Genomic DNA, 23,361 nt, shown 5'->3' with positions numbered 1-23,361 from the left:
TCTGACTCTTGATTTTGGCTCAGGTCACGATCTTATGGTTCATGGGATCGAACCCCACATCGGGCTCTGTGCTGACAGCATGGAGCCTGCTTGGGATTCTCTCTCTCCCTCTTTCTCTGCACCTTCCCCCACTTGCATACGCATGTATGTACCTTCCCCCCCTCTCAAAAATAAACAGACATTTAAAAAAAAAAAAAGAAGGGGTGCCTGGGTGGCTCAGTCAGTTAAGCATCCGACTTCGGCTCAGGTCACGATCTTGCAGTTTGTGAGTTCGAGCCCCACGCCAGGCTCCGTGCTAACAGCTCAGAGCCTGGAGCCTGCTTCGGATTCTGTGTCTCCCCCTCTCTCTGCCCCTCCCATGCTGATGCTTTGTCTCTCTCTCAGTAATAAATAAACATTTAAAAAAAGTCTTTACAGAAAAAAAAGAAGAGGGGCACCTGGGTGGCTCAGTCAGTTAAGCCTCCAACTCTTGGTTTCATCTCAGGTCATGATTTCACAACTCATGGGTTCGAGCCCCTCAGTGGACTCTGCCCTGAGAGCATGGAGCCTGCTTGGGATCCTCTGTCTCCCTCTCTTTCTCTCTGCCCCTCCCCCACGGATGCTCTCTCTCAAAAATATGTAAATAAACTTTCTTTTAAATTTAAAAAAGAAAAGAAAAGATCTTTTTGGTCCCACCTGAGACCCTCCTGGGTCTCAGTCTCCTCAGCAGGATAGATCAGTGGACCGTGGTGGTCCCTTCTGCCATAAGCCATGCAACAAGTCCGTGCCTAGACCGTCACCAGACGTCTCCTACCCACTTCTGCAGAGGCCGGCCACTAAACAAGGCAGCCGGCACCAGCACGTGAGGGCTAGGGGAGATTCCAGGTCCCCTCGGCCAACTGAACACACCCGAACCCAGGGCAGTGGAGCACCTAATCCAGGATGCCAGAGACTCCCCAGGGAAATGGCCGAGCGAGCTCAGTCTACACCCTGAACAGGCTCAACAGTGTGGTTCCTGGTGGAAGGAAGAGGCACGCCTGGGTGATCACTCACCTGTTGAGGAAAGGCCGGGCCTGGCCTCATGGACTGCTGGTCAAAGCTCACATCCGGGAAGAAGTTGGTCACAGGTGAGCCCTTATTGGAATAAGGAAGGGAACGTTTAGCTTGGAACTCGGGGTAAACTAAGTGTTCCCTCCCGACCGGTGTTCAGGACCCACCTGGGCGGAGAGGAGCTGGAAGCCAGAAGGAGGCAGGGATGAGGCCACCTGCGGCTGCTGAGCGGGGGGCTCCTGGGCATGGGGCTGCTGCAGGAGGGGCTGGGGGAGATCCTGGGGGGTGGGGTAAGGGGGTGGCGGGGACACCTGGGTTTGAGCGTCTGTGGGCAGGAAGGAGAGCGGGCTTCGATCCGAGGACACCATCTGTAAAACAAAGCCACTAATTAGCTTTGGTTGGCAGTTCTAGTGGTAAATCCTTTCAGATTAGGAGCCGTCAAAGTGAGAGAAAAGCCCAACTTCTTCTTCCCCTGGGCCCTCTGTGCTAGGCTCCCACTTCTGCTCCTTCAAAGTGACCTTAAGTCTCACTTCCCCACAAAACAGTTCCCATTCAATGACAATTTCTCGTGTCTTAAAAAAAAAAAAAAAAAAAAAGACAAAACAGAACCAAACACCTGCTAATTTAACCAGCATCCTCAGTGAAAATCATGTTTGTTTTTTTAAAGCCATAACTTCTGGTTTAAGATGGGGAAAAAAAAAATAACTTATCTCTGCTGCCTCCCCAAACTCTACTAAAAACACTAGAACAACATTGAACAACAGGAAACAGTAATAAATTAACACTTTAAAAAGAAATAACACCAGAATAATAAACAACACAGGGACGAAGAAAATGGGAGGGAAGAAAGTGGCAGCAAAATTCGGAGAACGAAAAGCGGATGGACACATAGGCACTGGCTTAGCAGAGCTGAGAAAGACCAGAGGCAGTGGGGACCAACCAAGAGGCAGCCGGATTTCCATCACAGGGTCCCTGTGGCAGGCTGGGGGACAACAGGAAGCAGGGGTGAAGATCCAGAAGGATCCCCTCAGTTTGTGCAAGGCAAGGGTGGGCTTAGCCCTGGCCTGTGGGGAGACTGGGTGGGGGGGGGGGCGGTGGACAGCGCTCTGGAGAGAACCCGGCTGAGGGACCGCAAGGCACAGCAGAGCCCAGGAGGTGAGGCGCTCTACCGAAAACACAGGGTTCAAGAGAGCTCACTACCGCATCTTGAGGCTTCCCCCTTTCTTCCCCAGCTTGGGTCTCGGAAGACGGGATGCTGGGCGTATGCCAGCGTCCTCTGGGGATCTGGCCAGCCCGAGAGAACATCCTGAAACTTACACGACACCAGGGATCCCCCACGTAAATGGCCAAGCTAGATCAGTCTACAGTGAAGACCATACTCACCAAGCCCACCCATCTACACAGGGCTTCCAATCAGTATTTCTGTGTCCTGTTCTTAAAGAGGAGCAGAGGGGCGCCTGGCTGGCTCAGTCGGTTAAGTGTCCGACTTCAGCCCAGGTCACGATCTCATAGTCTGTGAGTTCCAGCCCCACGTCAGACCCTATGCTGACAGCGCGGGGCCTGCTTTGGATTCTCTCTCTCCCTTTCTCTCTCTGCCCCTCCCCTGCTCTCTCGCTCTCAAAAATAAATATTAAAAAAAAAAAAAATGAGCAGAGGGCCAAGGACCACAAGACTGTGAGGAAACCATCCGAATGGAAATCAGAGACTAAGGCAGACATACAAAGGAAAGAAACTTGGAGAAATCTGTGCCGCAAGAAGTACTCACGAAAAACAAAATTACCATTATACTGTTTAGGCTATAAAAAAAAACCCTCATCTATTAAACACGCGTAATAAAATATTTGTGATAGGTATCTCTGCATACATTTTTTTCAAAGTAGGGATGTGGCTGAAACAGAATTACACAAACACTGATGATTGTTGAGGCTGGATGAGGAGTATAGAAAGATTCAGGACACTATATTCTCTACTTTTAGGCAACTTGGAGGATTTGTATTACAAAAAAAATAAAAGAAACTGGAACAAAAATTACCACTGAAAACCTCAGAGGGGTGAAAAACTGCTATTGCGTCCACGGGAGGAGTATGATGCTGTAAACAGGAACATTCGGAGAACAAACAAGAATTCTTGGCACTTTCAAAGTACAAGAGCAGGGACTCCTGGGGGGCTCAGTCGGTTAAGCATCTGGCTCCTGATTTCGGCTCAGGTCATGATCTCACAGTTCGTGAGTTGGAGCCCCATGACGGGCTCCGCACTGACAGTGCAGAGCCCTCCTTGGACTTTTTTCTCTCTCCCTCTCCCTTAAAATAAATAAATAAACTTAAAGTAAAATAAGATAATAAAAGTATGAGAGCAGAGATGAAAACCTGGCATAATAGCAGGCAGATGAAGTTGAGCAGTTCTCCCAGAGAGCAGGGTGAAAAGACGAGGAGAGAGAAAAATAGGGGCGTGAGAGGGAAAGGATGGGAGGCCCAACATTCACACAACAGGAGTTCTAGAAAGAGAGAACAGGGAAATCAAAGGGAGGAAATCATCCAAGAAATAATTAAGGAGGATTTCCCAGAAATGAAGGATAAGAGTTTCCAGGTTGAGGAAACCCACCAAACATCCAGATTCATGTCAAGCCACATGATCGTCAAGTTTCAGAACCCTGGGGGACAAAAAGAAAATCCTACAAGCCCCCGGCGGGAAAAAAAGGAGATTTCGTTTGAAGTGTTAAGACTCAGAATAGCACTGGATTTCTCACTGGCAACTCTAGAAACCAAAAGGCAATGAATTAGTATCTTCAAAATGTTAAGAGAAAATTATTTCAGATTTCAATTCTATATCTAACCAATTATGTGTTCAATGACGGGTATTCTACCTGTCATGTTTAAGCACATATTTAAGTCATGCCATCACCACATGTGCTCCTTCTTGGGGAGCTACTGGAGGGCTTATGTTTCAAAGTACTGAGAGGAGATCTAGCCAGGCCCCAAGAGCCGGGATGGGATAAATAATACGTACACAGAAAACCAGACTAACAAAAAGGTAAGACATTTATTAACTCCCGGGTGAAGAAAAAAATGTTCATTTTGTTCTTTCTTTTTTTTTTTTTTTTTTTTTTTAGTGTTTATTTATTTTTGAGACACAGAGAGACAGAGCATGAGCATGGGAGGGGCAGAGAGAGAGGGAGACACAGAACCCGAAGCAGACTCCAGGCTCTGAGCTGTCAGTACAGAGCCCGACGCGGGGCTCAAACTTACGGACCGTGAGATCATGACCTGAGCCGAAGTCAGACGCTTAACCGACTGAGCCACCCACGCGCCCCTTGACTGCTCTATTATAACTGTGAAAGCATTAAACACCGAATATTGCTCTCATCAAAATTACAATACAGCACAGGGTGTGAGGAGGGTAGGTAGGAAATATGTGTGTGGGTGCGTGGGGTTTGGGGAGAGAGCTATATCCTAATCCTCCATGGGAGAATGTCATCAGATAGAACCTAACACGAGAAGTCCAGAACGAAACAAGCACGAAATAACATGGTTATACCAAAGACATCAGTTAAAAAGGTTGGAAGGAGGGGCGCCTGGGTGGCTCAGTCGGTTAAGCATCCGGCTTGGGCTCAGGTCATGATCTCACGGTTCGTGGGTTCGTGGGTTCGAGCCCCGCGTCAGGCTCTGTGCTGACAGCTCGGAGCCTGGCGCCTGCTTGGGATTCCGTGTCTCCTTCTCTCTCTGCCCCTCCCCTGCTCACGCTCTGTCTCTGTCTCTCAATAATAAATAAACGTGAAAAAAAAGTTACAGTGGTTGGAAGGAACCATCTCTAGGGAGTAAGAAACGTGGTCAGCCAGGGAGGGGAAGACAACTGTTATTTCCCAACTAGCCCTTTAGAACTATCTGACTTTTTAAACCATGTGCATGGATAACACTAATTTTTAAAAAATCAAAATATTAAGCACACCACAAAGGAAAACATCCAAAACAGGAAGCTCTCTCCTCTACAGTCTCCTTAAAATGTAGTTAAGAGAGTAAGAGTGTTATTTTTTTATATCCTATAAAATGATCTTGAAAATTAAAGGCAATCCAATAACATAAACAGAACCATTAAAAAAACAATTATGAAATACCCTCTCTCCCTCTCCCCAAAGGGATGACTCATGTAAGAGTGAGTAGTAACTGGTTCTGTTAACCCCTCCTTGCTCAACATGACTCATTTATGGTGAGGTGGGCAGTAAATGATGTCACAATGTATCCAGGGAGTGAGCCATAGGTTGAAAATATAGTCATTGGTGATTATGGTAAGAACTGCCCTGAGAGCTTAGAATAAAAACAAAGTAAAATACATACATACATACATACATACATACATACATACATACAAACAAAGCCAACAAGTCAAGAGATGACATTTTGGCATCTAAACTCTCGTAACAGGCTTGTGACTTCAAAATGTGCCTTTCTAAATTTTTTTTAACATTTATTCATTTTTGAGAGACAGAGTGTGAGTGGGGGAGGGGCAGAGAGAGAGAAAGACGCAGAATCCGAAGCGGGCTCCAGGCTCCGAGCTGTCCGCACAGAGCCCAATACGGGGCTTGAAATCACGAACAGTGAGATCGTGACCTGAGCTGGAGTCGGACACCCGACTGACTGAGCCACCCAGGCGCCCCTAAATGTGCCTCCTTCTAGACAGATTTCTTTGGGGCCTTTTACAGAGATCTCATCTTTACTACATACCTGTTACTTCATGAACAATAAAAGTACTAATTCTCCAATCTGTAGGTGTAATTAGGGAAGAGGTCTAATCCAGTATCAAAGCTCCAGGAAGGTATTAAATGTCTTCTTTGGCTTTCCCCTGTGGCTTAAAATACCTACAGCATCAGTTACTGGTCATTTTTCATACCAATTTTAAAACCCCAACCTGGGAGAGCCTGGATGGCTCAGTTGGTTAAGCATCCAGCTTCAGCTGCTCAGGTCATGATCTCACGGTTTGTGAGTTCAAGCCCCATGTCGGGCTCTGTGCTGGCACAGCTCAGAGCCTGGAGCCCGCTTCAGATTCTGTGTCTCTCTCTCTCTCTGCCCCTCCCCTGCTCGTGTTCGGTCTTTCTCAAAAAAAAAAAAAAAAAAAAAAAAAAGAATAAATGTTAAAAAAAATTAAAAACAAAACAAAACAAAAGACACTCAGATCTGTGGAACAGAACAGAGAACCCAGAAATGGACCCACAAACATATGGCCAACTAATCTTTGACAAAGCAGGAAAGAATATCCAACGGAATAAAGACAGTCTCTTCAGCAAGTGGTGCTGGGAAACTGGACAGCGACATGCAGAAGAATGAACCTGGACCACTTTCTTACACCAGACACAAAATAAACTCAAAATGGATGAAAGACCTAAACGTAAGACAGGAAGCCATCAAAATCCTCGAGGAGAAAGCAGGCAAAAACCTCTTTGATCTTGGCCGCAGCAACTTCTTACTCAACACGTCTCTGGAGGCCAGGGAAACAAAAGCAAAAAATGAACTACTGGGACCTCATCAAAATAAAAAGCTTCTGCACAGCATAGGAAACAATCAGCAAAACTAAAAGGCAACCGACGGAATGGGAGAAGATATTTGCAAATGACATATCAGATAAAGGGTTAGTATCCAAAATCTACAAAGAACTTATCAAACTGAGGGGCGCCTGGGTGGCGCAGTCGGTTAAGCGTCCGACTTCAGCCAGGTCATGATCTTGCGGTCCGTGAGTTCGAGCCCCGCATCGGGCTCTGGGCTGATGGCTCAGAGCCTGGAGCCTGTTTCCGATTCTGTGTCTCCCTCTCTCTCTGCCCCTCCCCCGTTCATGCTCTGTCTCTCTCTGTCCCAAAAATAAATAAACGTTGAAAAAAAAAATTAAAAAAAAAAAAAAAAAAAAAAACTTATCAAACTGAACACCCAAAAAACAAACAATCCAGTGAAGAAATGGGCAAAAGACAAGAACAGACACTTCTCCAAAGAAGACATCCAGATGGCCAATTGACACATGAAAAAATGCTCAACATGACTCATCATCAGGGAAATGCAAATCAAAACCACAATGAGATACCACCTCACACCTGTCAGAATGGCTAACATGAACAACTCAGGCAACAACAGATGTTGGGGAGGATGCGGAGAAAGAGGATCCCTTTTGCACTGCTGGTGGGAATTCGGGCTGGTGCAGCCACTCTGGAAAACAGTATGGAGGTTCCGCAAAAAATTAAAAATAGAACTACCCTACGACCCAGCAATTGTACCACTAGGCATTTATCCAAGGGATACAGGTGTGCTGTTTCAAAGGGGTACAGACACCCCAATGTTTATAGCAGCACTATCAACAATAGCCAAAGTGTGGAAAGAGCCCAAATGTCCATCGATGGATGAATGGATAAAGAAGATGTGGTGTGTGTATGTATATATATATACATATATATACATACACACACACATACATACACAGTGGAGTATTACTCAGCAATCGAAAAGAATGAAATCTTGCCATTTGCAACTACGTGGATGGAACTGGAGGGTATTATGCTAAGCGAAATTAGTCAGAGAAAGACAAATATCATAGGACTTTACCCATACGAGGACTTTAAGAGACAAGACAGATGAACATAAGGGAGGGGAAACAAAAATAATATAAAAACAGGGAGGGGGACAAAACAGAAGAGACTCATAAATACGGAGAACAAACACAGCATTACCGGAGGGGTTGTGGGAGGGGGGATGGGCTAAATGGTTAAGGGGCACGAAGGAATCTACTCCTGAAATCATTGTTGCACTACATGCTAACTTGGATGTAAATATAAAAAATAATAATAAAATAAAAAAAAAAAAAAAGAAAAAGAAAAGAAAAGAAAATAAAAAAAAATAAAAGAAAGAAAGAGAGAGAGAAAGAAAGGAAAAGAAAAAAAAAAAGAAAAAAAAGAAAAAACGAAACAAAACAAAAAAACCCCAACCTGGTCTCCCCTACCCATCCTAGACACATCTGCATTGGGTTCTCTACGCCCAAACCCCAGCTCTCTCCCCAAACCCCAGCTTTTGTGACTTAGTGCCTGCAATCTGCGCGTTTGGAAACCGTGATCCTCACAACCAATGTGCCATTAGGGAGTGATTAGCGCTGAGCTATTCCCACTCTGCTCTCTCCCGCCTCACGTGCAAGAGGGCCGACTGCATTTGAGACCTGGGGGTCTACACCCGGGAGGGTGGGCCGACTCCAGGCCCTGCGTGCCTCAGCGTGCGGGGCCGAGAGTCTGTTCTCACCTGGGCGGCGGGATAGGGGTTCAGCGGGCTGGTGGCCGACAGCTGTCTGCTGAAACCCTGATGCGCTTCGGGGCCGGGGGACAGCGTGAGGGGGCTGACCGGGGGCTGCCGCCGCCGAGAGGGGCCGCTCAGGGCCGTGGTGGAGAGAGACGGGTTGCTGAGGGAAAAGAGCCGGAGGGAAGGGTGAAGGGCAGAGGCGCTGGGCGCGGGTGTCTGTGGGTGGCTGTTCGGGGAGGACGAAAGTGCAGTCTTGCTGAGCGCGGCCTGGATGGAGGGGTTGCTCCGAGAGCTCTGGAGGCCTACGGGACAACAGAGTCACACGTCACTTGCCACAATCTTTCGTGTCCCTGAGGTGAAAGAAAGCTTCACTTCCTACTCTCCGTATTCGATGCCGGTTCTGCCCGTGGGGAGCTCCTGGCGGCTCCCCTAAGCGCCCTGGTGGCCGACGTGCCCGTGGTGGGGAAAGGATGCACTCGGACCGAGAGCCGGTGGCCGCAGGGTGACAGTGAGTCGTACTCCCGGGGAAGCGTGAAAACGGCCGCTGGGCGGGCTGGACAGAGGCCAGGGGTGTGTGTGCTCAGCCACAACCAGGCCAAAAGACCCCAGGGCTGCGCACACATTCTGTTTAGAGCCCCCGAACGCGCTGTCCCAGGCACCTGCCCGGATCCTGCGCTGCCTTCCGAGAGCATCCCTTCACTGAGAGTCACGGCTCTGGGGCGCTGCCTTGGCGGGGACCCTGTCCATACCCTGGACACCCCAGAGGATCACAGGAAGGGACCCCCTCCCGTGTCTCCTGCTTTCTCTTTGCTTTTCCGGCTCCCCAGAAATCTTTAAGGGCAGTCTATTCCAATTCAAGGAAAATGAAGTTTTCGCCGGTTCTTTGTGTCATTTGGGGGGAAGGGTAGTGAATTTTAGCACGAGCAAGAGAGTTTGGGAAAAGGCATTTCCACGGCACAGGCTTCTGGGGCATAAGTCCTATGAGGCCGGGACCGTGTCCTGCGTCCTGCCAGGCCTGGCACAGAGTTTTCTTGCTCCGTGACTTAACAATGCCACCACGCATCTCAAATGGGAATGCCGTGTTTCAAAGTTCAGTCCATCATTCTGGTATTGGCAGGTGGGGTGAGCAGAACTGTGTGTTCTTTTATGTTCATAAAAAAAAAAAAAATCGGTGTTAGATGAAAGTTACTATAATTCAGCAATGACAAAGCATTCTTTGCTGGAAAATGCTTTTTTTTTTTTTTTAATAGAGGGTGGCTCAGTTGGTTAAGTGTCTGACTCTTGGTTTCAGCTCAGGTCATGATCTCATGGCTCATGAGTTCGAGCCCTGTATCTGGGCTCTGCACTGACAGCTTGGAGCCTGCTTGGGATTCTCTCTTTCCCCCTCTCTCTGGCCCTCCCCAATGCTCTCTCTGAAAATAAATAAACTTTAAAAAAAATAGGGAAGGGGCGCCTGGGTGGCTCAGTTGGTTGGGCGTCTGACTTTGGCTCAAGTCATGGTCTCGCAGTCTGTGAGTTCAAGCCCTATGTTGGGCTCTGTGCTGACACCTTAGAGCCTGGAGCCTGCTTCAGATTCTGTCTCCCTCTCTCTCTGCCTCTCCCCTGCTCACTCACTCTCTCTCTCTCAAGAATAAAATAAAAACATAGAAAAAAATTTTTAAATAGGGAAGACGTCTCTGATAAACCCAACGTAGCTGTTGCACAGTGCAAGTCTCCATGGAAAGACCAGAGATCCAGCTGGCTCAAGAATCAGGGCTAAAGATGTGAACTGAGGCTAAAAAACAAATCCACTCATTCAGAGGGAAAGCTCAAAGATGTTTAAAAAAACGCGTACAGCCTTGTATACATGCATTTTAAGGAGTACCTAGAAATTATATCAATACTTGATATCAGGTCTGACAATGTTCTGGACAAAATAATACTTTTTTGAGGAAAATAGAGGATGGTGGTAAACACAGGACTTGCAGCTGAAGCAAAGTGCCAAGGGCTGCCCCGGCTGCGCCAAGACCCCAGAGAGCTAAGTGCTGGTGCTGTTTTGTTTAGGTGACCTTGGATGCCCTTGTACCTCCAGAATCCAGCAAGCACACGAAAGTAGACCAGCAGGATAATGAAATGATCTTAGTAAGTAAATAAAGGTAATCTCTGAAACCAACTCTAAAATTCTGTGGTACAATGGCTGCACTGCTACGAGCATTAGAGAAGCTTCCAGCTGCCCAAGCTAAAGGGGACTTCTCTCCTGTGAGTGGTGAATTCTGACCTGCGTGAACCAGCAGGCCCTTTCCCACTGGTGGACCGTCACTGGGGAGCCCTTCCCGAGGGAACGGTCCACACCACAGTCACTGGGGAGCTCTTCCAGAGGGTGAACGGTCCACACCACAGTTCTTGGGAACCCTTACAGAGGGAGGGGTGGACCGCGCCACTGGGAGTACGGGGTCAATACCTGCCTCAGGCATGGACAAGAGCGTCTGTGGAGGTTCAAATAAATTCAGTCGTGTTCCAACATAGGATCTGAGCTGCGGGCCCTCAAACTTGTAGTGACCCAAGTCTCATCATGGCAACGTTTTTTTTAATCCCTTTTTTTTTTTAATTTATTTATTTATTTTGGGAGAGACAGACAGAAAGCGGGGGAGGGGCACAGACAGAGGGGGACAGAGGATCTGAAGCGGGCTCTGTGCTGACAGCAGACAGCCCGACGTCGGGGCTCGAACTCACGAACTGTGAGATCATGACCTGAGCCGGAGTCAGAGGCTCAATCGACTGAACCACTGAGGCGCCCCCTGCCCCCCGCCCACCCGCCATGGCAACATTTTAATACAGCCATATGCTGCATCTTTAGGCACCTCTGATTTGAACCAATAATTTGAACCAATAATTTTAAACTGTGGTAGATTTCTATTTAATATATTTATCTATTTAGTGTAAAATATTTTCATCGTATCCCTTACAAATTTTCTAAAATTCGTAATATTCTCTGCGGCACCTGGGTGGAGTGTCCGACTTTGGCTCAGGTCATGATCTCACGGTTCTTGAGTTCAAGCCCCGTGTGGGGCTCTCTGTTGTCAGCAGAGGCCACTTGAGTTCTCTGTTCCCCACTCTCTCTGCCCCTTTCCAGCTCACGCTCTCACTCTCAAAAGTAAACATTAAAATAATAATAATAATAAACAAAATAAAATTCAAAGTATTCTCTTTTGAAATCCCATGGGAAATTAGAGGATCTAGAGAGAGAGCCGTAATTATAAACCACCGGCATACGTTGATTAAGAGTCACAGACATTGTTCAGTGAACACAGAAAGGAAAGGACTTGTTTTCCTGGACTCTTGCATCCTACTCTCCCAGTCCCAGGACACCCGGGCTGGTGAGGACAATAGAGGACAAGGTTTAGTCCAGTGTGCTAGAGCCCATCCGACCCGGCAGAAACAGACCACCAAAGGGAAACGTCGGCAGATGTCAAGAGCTACCAGAACCGATATGTAACTATCTCTAAGTCGGATGCAGTCATTCTCATTGAACGACTAATAGGCCGCCTGGCTGGGGGCCACCTGTGATTCAGCCACTTGGGCACCTACACGGGTGCGGCCCTTAGTGAGTGGACGGCACTTACCGGAAGAGCTTCTTATGCCCAGGTGAGTCATGGCGGCTGGCAGGTTGCCCACACTGTTCCCCACACTCATACTACCAAAGATGTGGTCACTGGTGTCCAGTGAGGCCGGCAGGGGCGCGGAATAGTGGAGGTTGGTTAGGTCTGGCAGCGACCCCCCGGTATTCAGGGTCCCCAGGAAAGGGGAGAGGCCTATGTTTTGGCCGTTGTGTGGAAAAGCACTGGGAAAAAAAAAATAGAGAGAGAGAGGAAGAGAAAGAGAGAGAGAGAGAGAGATTACTTTCTAAAGTGCATTTGGCTGCTGGGGAACAGAACACGCTTGTTGAATAAAGGCAGCGGGTATCAAACACCCAAGCCCCGGCGTCGTGGGCTTTCACTCTCCCTCGTTCTGAGAACTTGCATCCTCGGCTTAACCTCTCTGAAGGGCAACCGCCTTACCTGTTAACTCAGACTAAGGACATCACCTATGCCCACTTTACAGAAATATCTTCCGAGAGCAGATCGGACTGTGGGTGCAAAAGTTCTTTGAAAATTATAAAGCCCCATACAAAATGTGAGGCACTGCTTTATATTTATGGAGTTCTTTTTGCTAGATTTTAGAAGTATCTTTCCCACCAAAAAAAAAAAAAAAAAAAAGACAAGAAAACAAACAAACGAAAAGAACGCTGGCATCAAACAGGTACCTTCTAAGATATATTTTTTCGTTAGAATCTTCATAAGTTTTGAAGTGAGAAAGACATGCTGGCATTCGCCTGCTGGTAACGTGCCGGGGGGCGGGGCAGGGGGGGCACCGCGTGCCAGGCGCTGGGCTGAGGGCGGGCCGTGGGAGGACGAGCCGAGCCAGCGGATTCGCCGTCAGGCTCACCTCTGACGTCTGCAGGCCTGGAGCCAGAGCTCAGACGGAGGCCCACGGACCGTGCGTCTAAACTTCTAAAAGTTATGAATCAAGTGAACGAACTCTTACGCTGTCCCGGAAAACGACACCTTCTTGATAGTCAGTCTGGAAAGCCAGATCCAAGCTGAGAATCGCCCGGTTCCTTGAAGTTCCACGCGGGGACACACGGGGGGTGTCGTCCTCCGTCCACCGCAGCCCGCTCCTCACGCGGGCCACCCGTGGGGCTATCCCAGCCTGCAGGCCAAGCCTCGGCCACACTCCACATCCCCCCACCCCGCCCCTCAGGCAGGCGGTGTGTCCCCCAGGGGCCCCTTGGGACGCCAGACTCCAGGGGAGTGGGGCCTCTAAAGTGGGGGGCTCCGGGAGGGGCTGCCCAGCCCAGGCCTGAGGGGCACCGCGCTTGGGGTTCACAGGCAGGCGGGAGAGACAGACCGGCAGTAAAGCAAGCAACTGCAGTGTGGAAGGAAGCGTGTGGGGCCTGGGCCGATAAGGGGTTGGGAGGACCGTTAGGGACGCGTGACACTGAGGACACAGAAGCGGGAGCTGTCACTGTCAGGATGGGCGGGGGAAGGAAGCCTTCACCGAGCACAGGGCAGGGTGCTCACGCTTCAAGGAAGCAGCGTGGCCGGGGAGTGAGAGCAGAGGCCGGGAAGGGGTGGGTAGCAGATGAGGCAGGAGGGGAGTGAAGTGAACAAGGGGTGAGAGGATGTGCTGTTCTGAAGGGTCAGGATCAGGGACTGTGAGAAGTAGGGAGGCCAGTGTAGGCTGGAGAATGCCGCCTCAGAGATGCCACCGTGGTTACAATGTGGAGGACGGCGTGAGGGAGCAGACGCTGAGGCAGGGAGAGCCTGTTAGAAGGCTCCTGTGTGGGAGCGCCTGGGGGGGCTCAGTCGGTCGAGCGTCCGACTTCGGCTCAGGTCATGATCCCACGGTTCGTGAGTTCAAGCCCCGCGTCGGGCTCTGTGCTGACAGTTCGGAGCCTAGAGCTTCGGATTCCGTGTCACCCTCCCTCTCTGCTCCTCCCCTGCTCATGCTCTGTCTCTCTGTGTCTCAAAAATAAACGAAAACATTAAAAATTAAAAAAAAAAAAAAAGAAGGCTCCTGTGTGGTCCAGGTCTGACCAGGAGGAGAGCTGTGGGGCTGAAGAGGAGGAGAACAGCTGGAGGAAGGCGCCGTTAGCCAGGAGCAGTGGAAGGCAACGTCAACACATCACCTCCCAGGGACCTGCCACGGGCATTCGGGCCTCAAGAGACTCAGACAAAGCAGCCATATAACACAATTCTGTAGTGCAGTGACAGAGTCTGGTGGCATAAGGTGTGGAGGGGATGACCAGCAGGCGGGGGGGGGGGGGGGGGGGGGGCTCCCCGGGGGGCTCCTGGGCTGAGTTCGAAGGCCCAGGAATTCAGAGCATCTAGGTGGGAAAACCATTTCAGGCAGAGTTCACAGCCTGGGCAAAGCAGGGAAGCGTGAAACCACACAGTGTGCCCAAGGAATTTAGATACCGCAGGAAATACAGCAGGAAGGTCAAGTTCAGGAGAGGCGGTGGCGATAGGAGGCGGGACTGGATAGGTAGGCAGAGAGCGCACAAGGCTCAGACAGACAAGAAGCCAGTGGAAGGCTCGGTGGGGGGGGCAGGGGGAGGACAGTGTGGCTAATAGACGGGGGAGGGAGGACGCACAGGGAGCAGAGCCTGGGGGCAGCAAGGTCAGTGGTGGCCACTGCTGAGTAGTCCCAGGTGACAAAGGGAGAGCATGTGGGAATGGAGAGACATGGATGAAGTCTGGAGACACCTGCAGCAGTCCTCGAGAAGGACTCCGGATTTTCCAGCCCGGGGATGCCGACACTGGGGTGCATGAGCACACTGGGGGTAAGGGTAGGTGCTCTGGGGACGATAACAAATTCTGTCTTAGACACGGAGTCCCCACAGTGCAAGAGGATGTGTACTAGGGATGTCTCCTGAGGAACAGCGGCGGCAGAGGCCAGGCCACAGTAGGCTGAGGAATGGACAGGCCGTAAGGAAGACTCAACAGTAAATACTCTTCCAAAAGTGTGGCTAAGAATTCTGGAAATGAGAAGGAAGGAAGGAAGGAAGGGAGGGAGGAACGGAAAGGGAACTCAGGGCTAAGGAAGGGCTTTTTCAGTGTAGCTGCCTTAGTAAGTACATTGAAATGTAGACTGAAAAACCTAGTAGAAGGGCTGGGAAGGGCCAAACACTGAGGAGAGGGAAGGGCAAGCAGGAGGGAGAGGCCTCGGAGAGCCCAGTGGGGATGAGGGCCAGGGCATGGGTAAGGTGATCACCCTGAACAGGAGGGGGCTCTGATCCCATGAAAACAGAATGGTGAGGGGAATCGGGCAGGAGGGGAGCTGAGCGTTCCTTCTGGGTGGCCTCCCTTTCTGGGTACAGGTAGGGGGGTTAACTGTGGAGGCTTGGAAAGAAATGGGGAAGAAGGAAAGGTGTCTGATGTGACGGATGAGGAGGAAAGGTAATTTTGGTTGTAGAGAAACTGAATGGGAAACCTTGTCTTTCGGGGGGCTGGATGCAGGACACCGGTCGTAGGGTTAAAGGTCAAGGTCTAGGAAAAGGAGCTTGGGAACCCAGAGCTGATCACCCTGAGAGCAGACGGGCTCTCGGGCTGAGCGTAGAGAGACCCGTGGGGTGGGGGTGGGGGTGGGGGTGGGGGTGGGGGTGGGTGGGGAGGGACGGCAGTGGGAGGAAGGGCGGAAGGCAGGGTCCCGCGGCTCGTAACAGGGATGGGGAAAATCACTGGCCAGTGTGAAGCAGGTCATTGGTGACATTCGAAACAGTTTCTCTCTGGCTGAGAGAAATACAAGCTGTAACTTTCCAAATACACTTACTCCCGGCCCGAGTTCTCTCCTGAATCTGATATGAGGCATGTGACAGTATCCCTAGTTCAAAACCCTCTGATGATTCCACTCTGACTTCAAGTCCCACGCAAGCTACGCCAGCCTCCGCATTCTCCAGGCACACGCCTGCCTCAGGGTCTCTGACTTGCTGTCCCCTCCGCCTGGAACACGTCCCCCTTCGGCTCCTCCCAGGCTGGGGTCACACAGCATCTCAGCCAAGAAGGGGCTTGCCGATCTGCCTTTGCCTTCTTCCTCCTGGCGCCTACCAACACATGACATATTTATCTGCCTAACTGTCCCTGCCCGTCTGTCTCCTCTAGAGCATCGGCTCCTTGAAAAGCAGGGACTTGATGTGCTTTGTTCACTGCTCTACCCCAGCACCTACAATTAGGGGGCCAATAAATACTTGAATGACTAAGAGTCACTGAATAGAACCCCCCCTCTAACACAAGAGCAAGAAAACAACACTCTTTATCTGCGAAACGTCAGCTCTAAAGCTCTGGTCGGGGGGTAGGGGAGGCGGCCAACAATTCGCAGCCTCGTTCCGGAACGTGGGCCTTTGGAGTCTTGATCCCTTAGTTGTCTGAGAGGTGAGCCAAAAGTGGTTCTTGAAGAAAATCTTAGACCTTTCCATAAAAACCACATCGCCCCCTATCTGCGGGGACGTCCTGCACCCCAGGTGTGCTGGTCTTCCGTCCAGGTATGTGTCCTGCCAGGCTTTTTGACTTTTTGAAGAGAAGGTCAATCCTCAGCTCAGCTCGGTGGACAGTTAATTGCACGAGTTTAGGTTTAGCCAAAAAAGAAAAGGGGAGAAAGAAATAAAGTCCGCACTCCGGGGACTCCGTAGGGAGTTCCCTGAATGAACTGCCGTGAAAAACACATAGAAAGCTTTGTTGGGGAAGTAACACGCAAGGATGGCCTGAGGTCGATTAACTCCATCCACAGACTCTGAAATGTGTGCTCGTCCTCAGGTAGATCATGCAAGGGTCCTGTTTTCACCCCACATTATTTCGAGACCCGGAAAGAGTCGCTGCTTCTCAGCTGATTTTGGTTCGAAGCGGTGGGACAGCCCTGGGGGGGCTCTGTGAGGACCCTGCCCCTCGGGTCCCCAGGGCTCCGTCGGTGTGCACCCTGTACCCCATCTCGCGGGCCAGTTCGAGGGGCGCCTGTTGACGTGGGGGCTTCATTATCCCTCCCAGCTCCCCGCTCGTCCGCAGCCCCGATTTCCTCATGAACTTCCTGCATTAATGTTGGTACCATACCTATTTTTGAGAGCTGTCTCAAATCTTTTAGGGAGTAAAGCTGTATGCCCCTAAACGCACCAGCGAATCAGTGGTTTCAAAAACACTCTTTTCGTAGTTGCAAATTTCTCCTACGTGTTCATCTTCCGCTTAGTTTTTTAAATCGTGGTAAAATGTACCTCATGTGAAACGTATCACTCGCAATCGTGTATTTCAGTGGCACGAAGGGTGCTCAGGGACACACTCTCAATCGCCTTCTGCGCAAGGAAGCCCCCAGGCTGACGGATGCTGTCGCCCTCCCTGGCCACCGTCCCCGATAGCGGAGCCGGGTACTGACCGACGCTCGGCTGTGTTACTCTCGGGCACATCTAGGGCGGTTTTACTTGTTACTGCAGTTACGCAACTTGATGACTTTAAACAAATGAAACGTGAGTACCAAAGGGAGCTGCTGTTCCTAAAAAAAAAAATTCAGGGGACTTCCCATTTACACATGGTAAGTGAAGTTTCCCAGGGTTTTGTGACAAAGCAATGAGGCTCTCCTTCCGGCAGAACCTACGGTACAGTCTCTGAGCCGTGAACGGGCAGAACGTTACTTACCCGCCGCTTCCAACATCACAGGACCGAGGGCGCCCTGACAGGGACTGAATCTGGGGAGAGACAACAGTAATTGGGGCTTACGCACTGCGAAGCCAGATGCCAGTTTTTTAAAAGAGTCTTTGTCAGTGTCCTGGGGCCCCAGTCAGTGCAAGGAGAGCCAGCACTTTGGGGAGCATCCTCGCACGGCACACATTTCTGTTCTGACTAGACTTTTCCCGGCACGGGGGGAGGCAGAACATGAGTAAACTTTCTTCCTTTTTTTTAATGTTTATTTATTTTTGAGAGACAGAGCAGGAGCGAGGGAGGGGCAGAGAGAGAGGGAGACACAGACTCTGAAGCAGGCTCCAGGCTCCGAGCTGGCAGCACAGAGCCCCAGGAGGGGCTCAAACTCACCAACCAAACCATCGTGAGATCATGACCCGAGATCAAGTCGGATGCTTAACCCACTGAGCCACCCAGGAGCCCCACAGCCAAGTTTCTTGATTTTTGACATGTTAATTTATCTTCTAGAGGAGTATTATTTCCTTCAAAAAGGCCAATGTTGGGGCACCTGAGTGGCGCAGTTGCTTAAGCATCCGACTTTGGCTCAGGTCATGATCTCGCGGTCTGCGGGTTCGAGCCCTGCGTCGGGCTCTGTGCTGACAGCTCAGACCCTGGAGCCTGCTTCAGAGTCTGTGTCTCCCTCTCTCTCTGCCCCTCCCCCTCCCCCACTCATGCTCTATCGCTCTCAAAAATAAATAATTTTTTTTTTTAAAACCCGATGTTTTCTATAGAGAGCTTTTAAATAAACATTATTTTTCCAACTGGCCTCACAAGAAAAGAAGAAAGAAAACAAAACAGGGTGAAGAAGGAGGAAATTAATGTCAGAAGAAAATACATATTTTAACTAGAGTAGAAGCTTGGGGAGAGGGGGCAGGGATTTCTATTTTGTTCACTGTAGCATCTATCCCGGCAGCCAGGATGCCTGGCGGTAGGGGCTTGATAAACAGATGTTGGGGGAAAAAAAACCGAATGTACCGTTGACTCACTCTTGTCCCAGAAACGATCTACAGAGTGCTGCATGGCCACAAGAACCATGGTGAGGACGGCTCTCCAGAGACAGCAGTCCCCGGGGCTCAGGGAAGAGTGGGTACCGCCACCCCTCCGCTGGAGAAGCCACGCGTGTCCTCTGAAAAAAGGCTCCAAACCCGCCTGTGCCTCCCACAGCCACAAAGACAGTGCGGCTGCTTCTCCTATGTTTAAGTATGTGAATTTTAAATTCCATCCATAAAAAGGTGAAACATCACATACATCTTGCTTTTACCAAAAAAAAAAAAAAAAAAAAAAAAAAAGCCCTTTCTAGCCCACCCTTAATGCTAACGATGACTTCGATACATTTGGCAGAAGAAACTAAAACTGGACCAGGGGACCCTGAACAGGTGGGAGAGTTAAGTCAGCACAGGCAGTGGTAACAGAGTCTCGCTCGTGGCCAGCACAGACAAACTGTTTTCTTTCAAAGGCAACACAGCCTCCCTATGGGAAGAAAGGCCAAGTCAAGTACCCGGGGACGCCCTGCTTCCGCAGTGAGGTTTACGGCGAGCGCCACGGCGGAGGTCAGCTAGCACAGCTGTGCATGCAAATACTCAGAGGCTCACAGAAATCACAAAACAGAGGACTTGTTCACTGACTCCCCTGAGAACTCAGGTCAAATACCCTGGATTCAAGAAAGGGGGCCGAAGCTGGTGACAGGGAAGAGGTTTGGGTATAAAACAGAAAATGTGCCCATGACTAGCAGCAACGAGGTGTCTGTGCTTTTAGGAACAGGACTGAGGTGAGAAGGACGGATAGGCTTTTCGGAATGAGTAAATTCACAGGAAAACCGTAAGCCAGGAGATCACTGTACCAGGTCACCAACACAACTGTAAGTTTCGTTTAAACCATCATCCCCAACGGTTGTCCATCTCTGTCCCCTGACACCCTCTCTTCCTTTTCTCTCAATTCCTCCTATTTTCCCTACTGCAGGACTTCACACCGACGTCGGGCGTGCAAATACCCGGGGACAACACACACGGCTGAGGACGGTCGCTTACCTCCTTGGCCTCCCACAGCTGTTTTGGCAGAGGCTTGGGAACATTTAGCAGATTCTCTTCTTTCAGCGGGCCAGGGAAAGACAGCACTAAAGGGGGGGGGGGGGAAGCATATTCACTGTGTTTAGAAGGTGGCCATCCCACCCTCGGTCAAAGTCATCGTCTTTGCAAAAAAAGTGATCTTATAGGACACGTTATGTATTGACTCGCTACTGAAGAAGGGGTTTTGCGCGTTGCTGTGGGGCAGCCCTGGGCAGACATGGATTCAGTCCTGGAGTGTAAGGTGCAGCGAGGGGCCGCCCGTGAGAACCAGGGCGTCGGGGGGGCTGCCGTGCAGACAGGGAACAGACAGTGCGGGCCTCTGCAGCCGGGCACCCGGTGGAGCCCTTTGGGGGCACAGGAAAACACATTCCCGAGAGATGAGATGAGGAAAAAAGGCCCAGAAGCAAGGAGATGGCGGGCAACTACGGAATGGAGATACGCTTCTCAACAGAGTGGCAGGAAATAAAGTTCAGAAGGTTGAGGCCAGATTGGGGGAGGGGAGGCCCTGAAAGCTGGGCAAGGAGAGCATGGAAGCTGGCGGGGTGAGGAGAGGCCACAGTGGCCCAGGAGGGATGCAATGAGGGCAGTAAAGAGAAGAGGGACCCAGCATGGAAGGGGGCAGGGAGGCTGCTCCCTGGCGGGTGGGGGCGGCAGGTGGACGGGAACCGAGAATCCAGACGGTTTGAAGCAGAGCCACTCAACAGCCAGCTCCACACCAGGGAGGATGTTAATGCCCTGGGTCTGGCCAGGGGAGACGGGGGGTTGGGGGATCTGATGTCAGGAAGGGGATTCAACCCGAGAGACACTGGCGACAGCTCAGAGCTACAACTGCTGTTGGGTCTCCGTGGCTACGGGGGCTCTGGCGTGACTGTCGTGGCCCCACACCAGGACAGCCTGTGCACCCGAGGATAAGAGGCCCCAGAAAGAAGTCACTTGAAACAGAGACCAAACTTGCAGAATAAATCCTGAGAATGAGGACACGGCTGCCATTTCGGCTTGGATATTCCAGGGCGAACCACCGTTCCTGGTGCGGGCTGGGGGTGGGGTGGGAGGGTGTCCCTCTTAATCCTGTTATTCAAGCCAGTCTCTTTTGAAAAGCTTATTTGGTCAAATTAAGGTTCAGGTTATAAAGATTTAGAGAAAGAAAACCGCACCTGGTGCTCAGTGAATAAATGAACTGGGTCACGCCCTCCTCCGTCAGTAGGTTGCCAGCTCCAAATGGCTTTATGAAACTCAGTATCTTCTGCAAAACTGGCAATTTCACTTTGCAATCAGTTTGCCTTTCCTCCCATTGTTATTTGCATCTGTTGAAAACTTTCTTTTCTTTTTCTTTTTAGATTTTATTTTATTATTAAAAAAAGTGGGTTGTTTTTAAGGTTTATTCATTTTTCAGAGACAGGGAGAGACACAGCCTCGGGGTGAGGGGGAAGGGGGAGAGAGGGGGACACAGAATCTGAAGCAGGCTCCAGGCTCTGAGCTGTCAGCACAGAGCCCGACGCGGGGCTTGAACTCACGAACTGTGAGATCATGACCCGAGCCGAAGTGGGACAGTCAGCTGACTGAGCTACCCAGGCGCCCCTCTAGATTTTATTTTTAAGTAATCTCTACCCTGAATGTGGGCCTTAAGTTAAGGCACCAGCCGGGTGCCTTAACTTGCAAAACTTTCTAGATACGAAGAGACAGCTGAGAAACAAAGTGTTTGGATAACTAGTGGTTTCAGTGACTGATTCATTAATATTTTCATGTGGTTACAACTTCTGTGACCTAACTAGTACATGGTTCCCCTCTCCTGCCCTTGATCATGGCTCGTGTCAGCATTTGGGGAAGTCCTGGACACAGGACTGTGAAGAGTTCAGAGTGGAAAGGAGGCTACAGACATTGCGGTTAGCATCTCGCTCGGCACCGGTAGGTGAAATCAGTTCATACCTTCCCCGTGTACGTCGTTCTCACCATCACAGAAACCTAGTGGGAGAGAAAGGAAAAAAAAAAACACTTTTATGTGGTACTTCCAATTTTATTTAGCCAAGAATCAGTGACTCTTTCTGATTTGAAATAGAATTTTGAAAATAGAAATAGAAAATAGAATTTTGAAATAGAAAAAGGTGGTTGTGGTACACGGATGTTCTTCCCAAGGTGCATTAGCATTTATACTAAAATTAAAATAGACGGGATTTATTTAAGTCTAAAGCTAGCTCCTTTCTACTTTCCTTTTCCTTTAAAATTATCTCCATCTTGGGGCGCCTGGGTGGCGCAGTCGGTTAAGCGTCCGACTTCAGCCAGGTCACGATCTCACGGTCCGTGAGTTCGAGCCCCGCGTCGGGCTCTGGGCTGATGGCTCGGAGCCTGGAGCCTGTTTCCGATTCTGTGTCTCCCTCTCTCTCTGCCCCTCCCCTGTTCATGCTCTGTCTCTCTGTGTCCCAAAAATAAATAAACGTTGAAAAAAATATATTAAAATTATCTCCGTCTTAATTTTTTTTAACTGCCTCTATCCTGAAAGAAAGACAATGTACAAAGTCTGAGAACCTCTATTCAAATCACAAAGTAAAGAAATAAAGATCAAAATGTTCCCACGTGTGGGGTGCGGTGGGGGAAGGGCAGGTAAATCCAAAAATCCACATGACTGTTCCACACTTACCACGTGTATCTAGAGGGACAAACTGGAAGTTCCATGTTGTGCCTTGTTTTATATATATATTATATATTATATATTTTACATAAATATATAAGTATTGCTTACAAGGGGGTCAAGCTATTTTAAAAAGAAATTTACCTGGAGTCTCAGTCCATTTAAGTAGTGTATGTGACAGCTATTCACAAAGTTTTAAAAAAATTTGACTGGGAATATATTCTGGCTAATCCAGCATTTTTAACCCATAAAATACAGTGCAGATGACAAAGTACAGTATTTCCCATTGCTCTAAGTGAAAACCCACGAACTATGCCAAGAATGATACGTTACCATGCTCCTTGGAGTAATGAAACACACTGAGTTTTCGGTATAAAATCGGGACAAAGTTTTAAGTGCTAAGTCTTGAAAGAGGCTTACATGCGCAAAGCTTAGTTAAGTTTCTGGAGAAAGCTCAACCTATCAGTTAACCTGATGAGCCTCTGCAGCTTCAAGGAAATGTCTGACGATCACTCATTCGACCTGCATTCATCAAGTTCCTGCACTGGTGAGCGCTAGGCGTGGCCAGATGGTAGGGCAGAGGGGAGAAGTCGGAACAAGGAGGCAAGTTCTCCAAAACAGGCAGAAGACGGCCCATCGTGGTGGGGCCCAAGGCAGGGGGCAACGCCGAGAATCCCCAGCAGCGCTAACAGGTGGATAAATTAAGCTCACTCATAAAGACAGAACCCCTCTCAGCCCAGGCAAACAGAATCTAGGTTAGTGACCCAGGACTTTACTTTGGTGCACGCCAAGAGTTGGGTAAGCCCGTTAAAATGCAGGTCCCTGGGCCTGTCTCGAAGACTGATGCAGAGGGTGTGAGGATGGGCCCAGGAATCTGGTTTTAAAGATCACCTCCGAGGACCCTCCACAGACAGTCCTCGCCTGCTCTCTTAGGGACTCGGACGAGGCTAGAGCTTAATCCCCATGTGACACGTCCAAGGAAAGCAAGGTGAGCAGAGAGCGCTGGGAAACGAGGTGCAGAGAGACAAAGGGTGTGGCTCTCAATCAGCAGCGTCAGGAGGAGGGGAGAGAAACTTCTGATTCATACTTTGGCTTCCTTGGGGACCCTCATCTTGAGAAAGGGCCGGGAACTTGACCATTCT

General features: G+C 49.8%; 1 protein-coding gene across 3 annotated transcripts in view; it reads right to left on the bottom strand.

Moving 5' to 3' along the window:
* CRTC3 (CREB regulated transcription coactivator 3) overlaps positions 1-23,361 on the bottom strand; it is a 100,869-nt gene that overhangs the window by 3,301 nt on the left and 74,207 nt on the right. For all 3 annotated transcript variants that reach the window (XR_003969292.1, XM_030317326.1, XM_030317325.1), the window contains exons 7-13: positions 21,520-21,555; positions 19,555-19,640; positions 17,486-17,535; positions 11,891-12,108; positions 8,292-8,590; positions 1,197-1,397; positions 1,033-1,113 (exon numbers count right to left, since the gene is read on the bottom strand). Coding sequence is in view for 2 of the 3 variants with exons in the window: in XM_030317326.1 (XP_030173186.1) it covers positions 1,033-1,113; positions 1,197-1,397; positions 8,292-8,590; positions 11,891-12,108; positions 17,486-17,535; positions 19,555-19,640; positions 21,520-21,555 (971 nt within the window). In the remaining variant the exon portion in view is untranslated. The remainder of the gene's footprint in view (positions 1-1,032; positions 1,114-1,196; positions 1,398-8,291; positions 8,591-11,890; positions 12,109-17,485; positions 17,536-19,554; positions 19,641-21,519; positions 21,556-23,361) is intronic.

This window comes from Lynx canadensis, chromosome B3, assembly GCF_007474595.2.
Source record: "Lynx canadensis isolate LIC74 chromosome B3, mLynCan4.pri.v2, whole genome shotgun sequence".
Lineage (NCBI taxonomy): Eukaryota > Metazoa > Chordata > Mammalia > Carnivora > Felidae > Lynx > Lynx canadensis.
The sequence above is the reverse complement of the archived record's forward strand: the minus strand, read 5'-3'. Positions and strand labels throughout refer to the sequence as shown.